The sequence below is a fragment of the Triticum urartu genome, chromosome 7A, assembly GCF_056163025.1.
Source record: "Triticum urartu cultivar PI428250 chromosome 7A, HENAU_Tu73, whole genome shotgun sequence".
NCBI lineage: Eukaryota > Viridiplantae > Streptophyta > Magnoliopsida > Poales > Poaceae > Triticum > Triticum urartu.
The window spans coordinates 331,174,945-331,188,665 of NC_141879.1; the positions used below are offsets into that span (position 1 = coordinate 331,174,945).

The window sequence follows — 13,721 nt, forward strand, 5'->3', positions numbered from 1 at the left end:
ATTTCTGACTGTAGTCGGTCTATGAGTATATTTGGATGATGTATGAATTATTTATGTATTATGTGAAGTGGTGATTGTAAGACAACTCTTTATCCCTTTCTTATTCAGTACATGGGATTGTGTGAAGATTACCCCACTTGCGACTAAACCACCATGCGGTTATGCCTCTAAGTCGTGCCTCGACACGTGGGAGATATAGCCGCATCGCAGGTGTTACAAGTTGGTATCAGATCCATCCCCCACTTAGGAGCCCCCTGCTTGATCGAATCGCTGACGTTGTTGAGTCTAGTACAAAATGTTTTGAGTCTTAGGATTATATATATCGGAGAGTAGGATTCTTTTTACTCCTCAGTCCCTTCGTCGCTCTGGTGAGGCCTCCTAACGTAGAAGTTTTGACTTTTCTCTCAAATTTCATAAATTTTTTTAGGATCATGCGGGTATCTTGGGATCGTTATGATATTCGTGTGATGAGAACATTGTTCTTGGGGATATCTTATGGAAAATAAAGATGCTAATCGTAGGCTGATTAGGTGGGTTCTTTTGTTGCAAGAGTTTCATTTACTTACTGTTGATAGAAAAGGAGTTGAAAATCCCATATCATGTAATTTGTCTAGAATGGAAAATGTTCTTGATGACCCACTTCCTAATGATGATAGTTTTCTTGATGAGCAATTAGCTGTTGTAAATGCTTCTACTTATCATGATAACCCTTGGTAAGCACATTATGCCAATTTCATTGTTGCTAAATACATACCGCCTAATTACACATACCAACAAAAGAAAAGTTCTTCTTTTATTTAAGACATTACTTTTGGGATGGACCACATCTATATAAAGAAGAAGTAGATGGTATTATTAGACGTTGTGTACCTGAGCATGAGAAAGAACATATCATAAGGAAGTGTCGCTCCAAGTCATACAGAGGCACCATGCTGGCAATAGAACTGCACACAAGGTATTACAATCTGATTTTTATTGGCCTACTCTCTTCAAAGATGCACGTTAGTTTGTCCTTTCTTGTGACGAATGTCATAGAATTGGTAATATTGATAGACGTCAATAAATGCCTATTAATTATTCAGTTGTCTTTGAACCTTTTGATGTTTGGGGCTTCGACTATATGGGACCTTTTCCTTCCTCTAATGGATATACTCATAATTTAGTTACTATTGATTATGTTACTAAGTGGGTAGAAGCTATTCCAACTAGTAGTGTTGATCATAACACTTCTGTTACAATGCTTAAGGAAGTTATTTTTCCGAGGTTTGGAGTCCCTAGATGTTTAATGACTCATGGTGGTTCAGTGTAACAGCCCGAGACCGACGTTCCAGATGCCTTCCATGTTTTTCGTGATAGTCGCGTTAATTGTTTGTTTGTTGCATTCATCATCGCATCATTTGCAGTGCATCCTCATGTTTTCATAAAACTGGCATCCTTTCGTAGTTGTCGTTTCTCCTTGTTGCATTTTGTTGACCGTTCCAACACCGATCACACTTGCACACGCCCGCGACATCATTAGATAATTATTTTATAAGTAGAATAAAATGTTCTCAGAATGGGTTGAAATTTGGTGCACGGTCCTGTTATATTGTAGATTGTCTGCTTGCCAAATTTCACCGCATTCGAAGGACGTTTGGTACCCGAACCGTTAAACTATAGCGGCACTATAGCCGTTTTAATTGGCAGACATTTTCATAGATAAAACTTTCACTGGGCCACACCAATTCCCTCTCTTCTTAGCCCAATCCTACCTACACATCCACCTTGATGAGGACATCAATACCATTGTTACACCCATAGCCCATGCTGCTATACATACAGGACCAATTACTAGAGCTCGCGCACGCCAATTGAATTATCAGGTACTTTCGTTTCTTGGTAATGATTCTAATGTTCATGAGAATATGATGCTGCCTAAATTGGATACATTTGTTTTGCTTACAAATGAAGGGCCTAGCTTGGACAAGAAAGATGAACCTTGGAGCAAGTTCAAGCATGGAGATGATGGCATGCGCAAGGGGATCAAGAACGGAGTTACAAGTGATGATTTCAGGACTTTGAAGCCACCATAAGGAGTGCATGAAGCCTTGGACGAAATATACAAGATGCCACTTCATAAATTTCATCCAGAGGCTATTCTAGGTGCTGCGTCACCTTATTATTGGGCCTGGCCCATGTATTTCAAAATACTTAAGTATTGTAACGCCCTCGATGCGGCTATATCTCCCACGTGTCGAAGCACGACTTAGAGGCGTAACCGCATTGAAAGCAATGTTGCAAGTGAGGTAATCTTCACACAACCCATGTAATACATAAGGGAAAAAATACATAGTTGGCTTACAATCGCCACTTCATACAAATACATGAATAAAGCATTACATCATCCAAATACAATCAGGGCCCGACTACGGAGCCAAAATAAAAGAAGACTACCCCAAACGCTACACAGATCCCCGATCGACCCCAACTGGGCTCCACTACTGATCAACTAGAACGAAACAACACAAAGGGCAAGATCTTCATCGAGCTCCTCCTTGAGCTTGGTTGCGTCATGTGCACGGTTCAACGGCACCTGCAAGCTGGTTTTGGGAGTATCTGTGAGTCACGGGGACTCAGCAATCTCGCACCCTCGTGATCAAAACTATTTAAGCTTATGGGAAGGGTAAAAAGGTATGAGGTGGAGCTGCAGCAAGCGACTAGCATATATGGTGGCTAACATACGCAAATGAGAGCGAGAAGAGAAGGCAAAAGCACGGTCGAACAACTATGATCAAGAAGTGATCCTGGAACAACCTACGTCAAGCATTACTCCAACACCGTGTTCACTTCCCGGACTCCGCCGGAAAGAGACCATCACGGTAACACACGCGGTTGGTGCATTTTAATTAAGGTCAACTTCAGGTTTTCTACAACCGGACGTTAACAAATTCCCATCTGCCCATAACCGCGGGCACGGCTTTCAAAAGTTCAAATCCCTGCAGGGGTGTCCCAACTTAGCCCATCACAAGCTCTCACGGTCAATGAAGGATATTCCTTCTAGCGGGAAGACCCGATCAGACTCGGAATCCCGGTTACAAGACATGCTCGACAATGGTAAAACAAGTCCAGCAAGACCACCCGATGCGCTGACATCCTGATGGGAGCTGCACATATCTCGTTCTCAGGGCAACACCGGATGAACACTACGTACAGCTAAACCAGCCCTCAAGTTTCCCCGAGGTGGCGCCGCAAGTGGCTCTGTTTCGGACCAACACTTAGACAAGCACTGGCCCGGGGGGGTTAAAATAAAGATGACCCTCGGGATGCGCGACTCCCAAGGGAAAAGGCTAGGTGGCAAATGGTAAAACCAAGGTTGGGCCTTGCTGGAGGAGTTTTATTCAAGGCAAACTATCAAGGGGTTCCCATTATAACCCAACCGCGTAAGGAACGCAAAATCCGAGAACATAACACCGATATGACGGAAACTAGGGCGGCAAGAGTGGAACAAAACACCAGGCATAAGGCCGAGCCTCCACCCTTTACCTAGTATATAGATGCATTAATTAAATAAGAGATATTGTGATATCCCAACAAGTAAACATATTCCAACAAGGAACAACATCTCCATGTTCCAACAAGGAACAGACTTCAATCTTCACCTGCAAATAACACGCTATAAGAGGGGCTGAGCAAAGCGGTAACATAGCCAAACAACAGTTTGCTAGGACAAGGTGGGTTAGAGGCTTGGTTCAACAATATGGGTGACATGATAAGCAAGTGGTAGGTATCGCAGCATAGGCATAGCAAAAGAGCGAGCAACTAGCAAGCAAAGATAGAAGTGATTTCGAGGGTATGGTCATCTTGCCTGAAATCCCGCAAGGAAGAAGAATGAGTCCATGAAGAAGATAAACGGACGTAGTCGAACGGATCCTCACACACGCGACGTTATCGGAACCAACCCGAAGAAGCAACACCGGAAAGAAGCAAACAATCATGGTAAACAACCACCACATAAATATGGCATGATGCACAACCAAGTATGATGCATGTCCGGTTTAATGAAGCATGGCATGACAAAATGCACAAACAATCCTACAAATTAAGTGGAGCTCAATATGCAACTCGACACGTGGGAGATATAGCCGCATCGAGGGCGTTACAAGTATAGACTGTTTTTAGAGTCCGTATGTGTGGGGAAACAAGAGTTAGGGTTGGTTTCGGACCCCTCCACCAAGGGCCACGAAATCCCCCCCTCTTCCACCATATATACAACCCTTAGGGCGTCGTTTAGACTTTGGGTTTTGTTTAGATTAAAGTTCACAATATCTGCAACTTCGCGTACTTTGTTTGTGTTCAACAACCAGACAAAGGCGTCACAGAACCCCACCTTGATCAATAAAGCTTTCCTCTTATATTCGCAATATCCAGATTGCAATCTCAGTTTCTTGCTTGTTCTTTGTTTGCCTGCAGGAAACAGACCTTCGTGGTTAGGTTGATCATGCTCCGGCATGGTCAATAACCTCTCGGAGTTGGTTTAGCGATTGCTAAGGCACGACATCCTCGCACGTTCGTAGTCGGATCGTCAAAGTCGACTTCCTCCAAAATGATAGCCACCATCTCATAGAAAGATGGGACACCTTTGCCTCTATCACACCTAGACCAACTAATGCTCTCCTCCACCCGGAGCCGTCCGATGGCGATCGAATGGTCCAAAATCGGCTAAACCCCCACTCCTCTAGCCCCCTTTCCTATTTAAGCCACCCTCCACTGCCATTTTGGGCAAAACCTAGCCCTCTAGCCTCCTCCCACCTCGGATCAGGCGCCGCCAACTCCTTTGCACCACTTGTCGCCACCGCAGCTGCCGCCCTCACCCATTCGCAGCGTGCCACATTGCCTCAACCGCCCACCAGCCGCCGCGGCCCGCCGAGCCCACCGGGAGCCCACCCAAGCCCATCCAGGCCTGAGCCGACCACGCCGCCGACCGAGATCCTCCTTGCCCACGCCGCTCCACCCTGCCGCCTTGACCCCCTCACCGCATCGCGCTGGCCGGCCACAGGAGGGCCGCCAGCCACCGTCGGCGACGGCCAGGCAACCCCCGTGCGGCTCAACCTTTTACTCTTCTTCTCCCCACTACTCTAGGAATGCATAGCAGTGGCGGGCTGTCACGCCCAATATGTGATCCTATCCGAGAGGAACTCGAAGGTCCAACCAAGGTTAGAGCCGCATATTGAAACGCTTTTGCAAGGTGGATATCATTACATTGTACCATTACATAATAAATGGGGATACATACAAGGGGCATACAAATGCCACAAGAATACATCAACATTATACATGAGAACAACATCCGGCTCTGGATGAAACACAAATAGAAACTCAAACGACATCCACCCTGCTAGCCCAGGCTGCTGATTAGGAACCAATCCCAAGATCCATGAAGAAGGAGAACTCCAAAACAAGTAAACATTGCTCTCACGTCATGATCATCCCATAACCTGTACCTGCAACTGTTGTTGTAGTAATGTGTGAGCCACGAGGACTCAGCAATCCCATTACCATGGGTATCAAGAGTAGCAAAGCTTAATGGGTATGGACATGATAAGTGGCGAGGTTGCAGCAAGCGACTAAGCATTGTATGGTGGCTAACTTACGACTACAAGAGTAAGATGAGAAACTACGCAAACGGTCGCAATCTAGTAATGATCAAGAAGTGATCCTGAACTACTTACGTTCAAACATAACCCCACTGTGTTCTCTTCTCGAACTCACTCAAAAAGAGACGGTCACAGTTACGCACGCGGTTGGTGCATTTTAATCGAGTTTAGTTCAAGTCCACTACAACCAGATATTTAAAATTCCCATCTGCCACATAACCGCGGGCACGACTCTCGAAAGTTTAAACCCTGCAGGGGTGTCCCAACTTAGCCCATGAAAAGCTCACGATCCGCGGAGACAATCCTCCATCTCGGGACCCTTCGATCAGACTCGGAATCCCGGTGCACAAGACATTTCGACAATGGTAAAACAAGTCCAGCAAGTCCTCCCGACATGCAGACACCCTAATAGTAGTCGCGCGTATCTCGTCTCAGGCCACGGTCGGATGAGCGTAGCCTACAGCAACTGAGACCCAAGTTGACCCGGGGGAAGCCGCACACGACTCTGTTTTGGACCAACACTCAGGAGGAGCATTGGCCCGGGGGGGGGGGGGGTTGATTAAGAATTCTTGGGTGCTAGCCAGCCCCTATGCAAGTTTTAGTTGTTATTAGGCAAATGGTAAAACCAATGTCGGGCCTTGCTGGAAGAGTTTTATTCAAAGAGAACTGTCAAGAGGGGCCCATAAACCCTCACTATGTTAGGGACGCAAAATCAAGGAACATAACACCGGTATGACGAAAACTAAGGCGACAAGAATGTAACAAAACACTAGGCAAAAGGCTGAGCCTTCCCCCCTTTACCAAGTATATAGATGCATTAATTAAATAATAGATGTTGTGATATACCATGAAATCCATGTTCCAACATGGAACAACCAGCAACTGCACCTGCAACTAGCAACACTATAAGAGGGGCTGAGCAAAGTGGTAACATAGCTAAACAACGGTTTGCTAGGATGGTGGAAAATGTTAGAGGCTATCATGGCAATTTGGGAGGCTTGATAAACAAGTGGTAGGTAGCGTGACATAACGATAGCATCGAGACAACTAGCATAACAAAGATAGTAGTGAGATCCAAGGTGACGGTTATCTTACCTGAAATCACGCTAGGAAGAAGAACGAGTCCATGAAGAAGATGAACGGCGTAGATGAAGCAAGCGAAGTCGAACGAATCCTCACGATCGCAACGAAACAAGAACTATCGAGAAGAAGCACAACCGGAAAGAAGCAAACAACATGGTAAACACACAACACAAAACATGACAAGATGCTCAACCAAGTATGATGCATGACAAGGCTATATGATGCTACTCATGGCAAGGGATGATGCATACAAGAACAATACATCAAAGCAAGTTTAAATGAGGCCGGAATCAACATACAACAATTTCGGAAACTCCCCATATGCAAATTTCGAAATTGGTACTATTCTGAACAAAATATTGAGTTAAAGTTGTTAAACAGCAAGTTAAAGTGCACCAAGATGATCTACGTGTCTTTCTAGTCAATTTACATATAAAGTTCATTTAATTCGGAGCTACGACCTATAAGATATGAGCAAAACAAGTTAAACATGACATTGATGCAAAATGCATTCAAACATCAAGCACACATGCTCAAACCAAGGATGCAACAAGGCAAGATGAAACTACATGCAAAACCAAACAAATTTCATGTAGAGCATGCTCCAAATGGAGCCATAGTTCAACACATACACTCAATACAAGTTTCAAACACAATCTGCCCAAAACAACAACTAAGCACTTTGCAATCAAGGAAACAACATGCTACAGGAAACATACGGACACAAACTTGATATGCACTCAAAGAACAGATTGCATGCTTCAAATATCATCAAGGTTCAGGTCCATAGGCATCAGGATTAAACCAATATGATCAATGCAAAAAGCAACTTTATAAAACAGATTATGACTTAGAGAAAAACAGGGCATACATGTGAGCAGAAATAACATGTTGACATGTTGGAGGCATGAAACAAACATGCTACAGTGCAAGAACATAACAATAAAAAGCATGGCATTAAAGTACGGGTTAAACATGGCAAAACATGATTACTAAGCATCTCTGTATAACCTCTAGATCAATGGCATTCATCAAGACAAGATTGCAAGTTATAACAGATTTTCAAACAGTGAAAAACTGAGTAAGGCTGAAAACAGATTCATGATGCATACTTTGAGACAACAAAAGTATATGCTACAGGAACATTTCATGGCATCAAAGGGCATGGCAAGTATTTAAAGTTAGAGCACTACAAAACATGAACACTGAGCTACTGCTATAAAACAGTAGAACATGCTCAAAACATCATGGCAAGATTGCAAACGATAACTAATTCATAGACTTGGTGAATAAACTGAACATGGCAGGAACATCCACAAGTAGACATGTTTGCAAACTTGGTTAGCTCAACGTAAAGCATATGATGGCAAGTGAATGTACCCAACAACAAGAAGGCATATTTTTGCAGCTACTCATGTCAAGAACATGGTCATAGGATGTATAGAACACTAGCTATTCACATGGAAAAAATGAATTACTAATAACAGGCTGACAGAAACATTATTTAATAATTTTAGAGCATGGTAATGAGAAGCTACAGCAGGCCGTAATGCAAACAAGGGCATGGATAGATAGAGCATAATAAGATCTACAAAACATCCTTACTGAGCATCTCTAGATTATGCATGGATTCACTTGTAGAATCAAGTTAACATGGCAACATAATATAGCAGGTTCAGACTTAGCAGAAAACTCTTAAGTGTCCCGATTAGAAACATCAAGTAGCTCACTTTGCATGCTTGTGCTAGTCACCACATGGCACATAAAAATGCATGGATGGCACCACTTTAAAGATGGCTTGAATATTCTCCTAAAACATGTTGACATGATGCTCAAAAGGTAATCACACAAAATGCTATGAAAAAGACAAATCAACAAGTTATGACAATTTCCAGCAGATTGTATCATTTATCACTTTTGCAACAAGGATTAAGGCATCAAGATGATTAGTAACATGAATGCAAATGCAACAATCGTGTAGAGCATTAAGAGATGAACATTTTGACATATCATGCATGCAAAATGGAGCCACACACACAAAGTTATGACATGACAAAGATGCACACATTAAGTTGCAGATCTGGGGACTTAGAAGAAATTATACCCTCAGAGAAACTGGACGAGGTCGAGCGGGACGGAGGGATCCGGGACGTGCGCGCGTGTGTTTGGACGGAGGGATGGGTGGATCTCATCCACCCGGGTGGTTCCGGGCAGGATCTCGCCAGATCCGCTGCAAGACAGCGACGACGCGTCGGCGGGGGCATGGACGAGGCGGAGGCGGGCTCCGGCGAGGTAGCACGGTGAGGAGGCGGGCGCCGGCGGCGGAGGGGCATGCGGTGGCATGCGCCGGCGCGGCGGCGTGCGTGCGGCAGCACGCGGTGGTGGAGCGGGGCACGGTGTGGGCGAGGTGGAGGCGGCGACGCGGTGCGCGCGGGCGGCGAGCGGCGGCGCTGGACGGGAGGAGATGGCGCGGGCGCTCGGGGCGGCGGCTCGCGCCCGGTGCGTTCCGAGACAGGCTGCGTCTGGGCTCGCGGGCCCGCGGCGGCCTGCACGATGGTGTGGAGCTGGTAGGCGACGTGGAGGCCGTGGATTGGCTGGAGGGCGGTGGTGGACATGTCCGGCGGCGGGGGCGGATATGTCCGGCAGCGTGAGGAGGAGAAGGCTAGGGTTTTACCCGAAATTTGTGGAGGGGGAGGCTTATTTATAGATAGAGGGAGCTGGGAGAGGGCTATTGAGGTGCGGTTTTCGCCCACACGATCGTCATCCAATGGCGAAGAGCATGGAGGGGGTTTAGATGGGCTAGTGGGATGTTGTGGAGGGGTGCGCTGCAAGGAGAAAAGGGCCTGGCGGTTAACGCGGTTAACCGTTGGGGCATCGAACGACCTCGAAATGGAACAAAATTTTACAGGCGGTCTATCGGTGATGTACCAAGAGCACTCGTCAATTCTTGGCCCATTCTGAGAACATTTTTCTCCCGCGCATGAAACAAGATCTGGGAGGTGCGATAGGCGTGTGCGAGTGTGTCTGGGCTCAGAACGGACAACGGAGAGAACTGGAGACCCGAACGGATGCAAGTTTTGAAAAACATGCAGATGAAATACACATGATGACATGGCCAAGTGCAACACGCAAGCAAAAGACATGGCAACGACGGAGAATAACTGGAAGACACCTGATGCATCGGTCTCGGGGCATTACACGGGCGCCTAGGGCCCAGCAGTGACGAGCGAGCCTCTTTGAGCCGCCCGCCATTGACCTCCTGCCACTTCTAAAGGGGCATTAGGCGCCCGCCACTAGTATAGGGACCTAACAGTGGCGAGTGCGCAATTCGCCGCCAGTGTAGTCCATCTCGTAGTAGTGGCAGGAAGCCCTACCAATGGCGGGCATGGCACGTTGCCCGCCAGTGCTGTGTGAAGTACGTGCGGCGGGCGCTTGTCAGTGCTCGCCAGTGATTGCCGCACTAGGCTATAATAAAAAACGCTACCGTGGCAGCAGAATAACAGCGTTAGCTGATGCAAATAGGGGACAATTATCAATTAAATGTGAGCAAATCAGGAATAAAACTAGTGGTAATAATTGAAAATAAAGAACGAGAAGTACATTAAGAATAAACGAGTTATACAACATACATGGTCATCAAATATAGTCTGCTGATCAAGTTGAACAACAAAGTGCATGGCACCAAATATGTTTATTCATGGTGTCAGTTTTGCCCGCTGCAACAAGCTAGGCTAGGCTCTTTTATTTGTTAGATTCATCTTCTTCGGAGTTATTATAGAATAGGCTGGACGATGAGCGGACCTCCTTGTTTATGATAGCCGCGGACTTGACTTGTAGGTCTTCGAGCACTAAGCTAGCTTCAGACAAATTGTTTTGTACTTCTTGACCCCATTTGAGGATTTTATCATGCCAATTTCACATTTTCATGGATCGTATGAATTCTTCCATGTGAATGAAGGCGTGGAAGCCACATGTCAGACTAGTCGACAATTGTTGCATACAAGACAGAGTGTTCCATCTAAAGGAAATCATTTTCTTTCCACTTCCTTTGTAGTTTTTTTAACTGTGTGTCCTCTTGTAGTATACAAATCAAAAGGACAATCATCAAGAAATTCCTTCAGGAGGGACCGGTCTTTTTGCGGGCTCTTCGTGGAATCCAGCAAGTAAAAGTTGCACCTTTGCGGTGTTATCACTAGGAGAACCCAACGGTACTCTATTTTTTATAAGAGTAGAGAGATGTGAATGGAAAACGAGATTTTGTTATACCCAAACCAAAAAGGACTGGAGGGAGTGATTGCTCTAACACGGACGCGACCTCTCATAGCGCAGGCATTGAAACGGTGTGCCGGCCAAGAGGGACCCACTCGCTGCAGGCCTGGCTGAACACGCCTCCTCGTAGCATGCAACCGGCTTCAGACTGCCCCGCTTGCCTCCATTGAATCCGCGCGTGTGCTGGCAACACGTCCTTCCATGAGCCGGTCGGCATTTTAGAACACAAAAAATGATCAAAATATAATTATTTACGCATGGTCTTGACTTGTTGTGCTCGCCCTGGTAGCAGGAACTAGAGGTTTTTCTTTAGTTATAACTCTCCTCACATTTTTTTGGCTTTGAAGTGAATCATGGTTGTAGACACTATCTATGAATGTGCAATATCTGTGAACATGAGTTTGATGTGTAAGTTGAACTTGGAATGTTGGGCTTGCGCGTGAACTATACCATGTCCAATGCTTCGTCTGTTATTGTTTGGAAAGTAATTGTTGTTATTACATGACCCTAAAAAAATTATTTTGTGCCACATCAGTAGATGCATGGACATCACAATAGGCATGCTGACTGGATAATCATTTGAACCTAGCTATTATGAAGGAAAATTTGTGTTGACAACAGTTTTAGATAGCAGGAGATGGCTAGCCTACTCTGCCTCTGCTAGCTTCTTTCTGGCTTCTTCCATCTCTTCTTTGGCTTGGGTGAAGAGAGCATCTGATTGGTCTTTTCGCTTCTTCAGGAACTCAGCTACATTCTCAAGGGCTGCTGCACGCTTTCTTTGAGCCTTTACTAGAGCCACGAGGACACGAACAGTTGACAAGTCCACCTGGCTTGTGTGTAATCCAGCATCATCTGGGAATTTGCACCTCATGTCTAATCCAGCATCATTAGGGAACTGGCACCTTGTGTGTAATCCAGCCTCATTTTGGAAACATGATCTCGAGGTTGACCATACTTCCCTCCTCGCAGGAACTACATCCTGACATGAAGTTACTTCTTTTTTAGATCAATACTCAGAGCAACCCATATCCATTTAGTAGAAGCCAGATAAACAGGACTAGGAGAAGTGAATTCAAAAGGAAAAATATAAAAACAAACTACAAGGTGAGAACACCCACTTCCTACATCAAGCTAAAAACGAAAGCACTAGGATGATTAAGACTCTTCTTATTACACATCGAAGAACGCGAGGCTGAGAAACAGAAACTACAACATATACACATCGAAGAACACAAGGCTAAATGAAAGTAATTGAAATGGTGTTACTTACCAAAGCTCATTTTACAGGTTCAGTGCAGCTCCTCTTTTACTTGCCACGCTCCTTGAAGATGTCCCAAATATCCCGTCTTTGGTCTTCATTGCTCCTCTACATGTTCGCACTCGTGGTTTTAAAATCTCAACATGACAAGAAAAATATAGTAGTAATACTCACGCATCTTGTCGGCAACATTAAAGCACTCGCCTGCCATGTTAGAGCATCTCCAACAGAAGCGCAACGCGCGGCGCTTTAAAAAAGCATTTATACTGCTGAGATCAAGAAGTAGAGATAGAGAGTAGAGACTAGAGAGTAGAGACATAGATAGTTCTCAGCATAGATATAGCATATAGATAGATAAAAAATAGATAGTTCAACTACTCCTCCTTGTCCGACTCCTCCTTGGTGATGTCCTCCTCCGACGTCTCAAGTAGGCGTGAAGATACCGATTGTCGTCGGATTCCTAGGGCGACACTGCTCCTAGCCTCATGTTGAATTGAACGTCCGCTTTTCACGTACACTTGTCCTCACGATAGGCTGCTTGCTCTGCCCTCCTCTTCTCCCTCTCAGCCCTCCTTTGCGCGTAGAACTCGCGCTCATTAATGATGTGCGGGAAGCGTTGGCGCCACAACGCCATAGCTTCCTCGTCCAACTCGGCGATGCCGAGACGGTGCTCCCACCTTTGGTTGTCACAACGATCCTCGTCGGTGATAAGTTGCGGTAGAGGCGTGAGCTCCTGCGCCCGCTCCCGCGTCGGCACGTTGGGGAAGTTCAATGTTCTATGAGGCCACTGGAGGCTCCACGCCACTGCGTCGTACGCGCGGGCGGACTCGTTGGCGGTGTCAAAATTGCCGAGTTCGAGGCGCATCCCGCAAAACCGGATCTCGGCGGAGAAGCCACCGGAGGGGCGTGTGCGAATGTCGTGGTATCCCCAAGTTTCCCAGTGATGCGGCGGCATGGTGGCGCGGCGGCGGCGAGGCGAGAAAGAGCGGGGAGAGAGCGGTGGCGGGGCGCAGAGCGGGCAAAGAGCGGTGATGAGGCACAAAGCGGGGAGAGAGTGGTGGCAAGGCACAGAGCGGTGGGAGGGCGTTGGATTTTATAAAGCATGCCGGATGCCGCGCGGCAAAACTAGCGCGCGCCCGACCACTTTTTCCCCCGTGCGCGTGATCCTTTCCCGACGTCCTTGCTATCTCTACTCTCTTCTCTACTGTTATATTTATTTTATATTTAATATTTATCTCTACTCTCTTCTCTATTGTTATATTTATTTATATTTAATATTTATCTCTACTTCTCTACTCTCTACTCTTTTTTTCTTAAAAAAACAGAGTTGGTGATGATGGTGTGCCTGCCATCCTGCAATATAGGTCGTCCGATTTATATCCGATGGATAGGAAGGAAACTATGGCAATTTTGTAGAAAGATACCCACACCCCTCTTCAGATTTGCAAACAAGGCCTTCCCTCGTTCATCCTTTTCTC

At 45.9% G+C, this 13,721-nt stretch overlaps 1 protein-coding gene across 1 annotated transcript; it reads right to left on the minus strand.

Moving 5' to 3' along the window:
• Positions 1-12,751: 12,751 nt before the first annotated feature.
• Positions 12,752-13,198, minus strand: LOC147959516 (ethylene-responsive transcription factor CRF1-like). The gene has a single exon (XM_087532700.1). It carries the CDS (start codon positions 13,196-13,198, stop codon positions 12,752-12,754), a length of 447 nt encoding a protein of 148 aa, XP_087388826.1.
• Between the last annotated feature and the right edge of the window lie 523 nt (positions 13,199-13,721).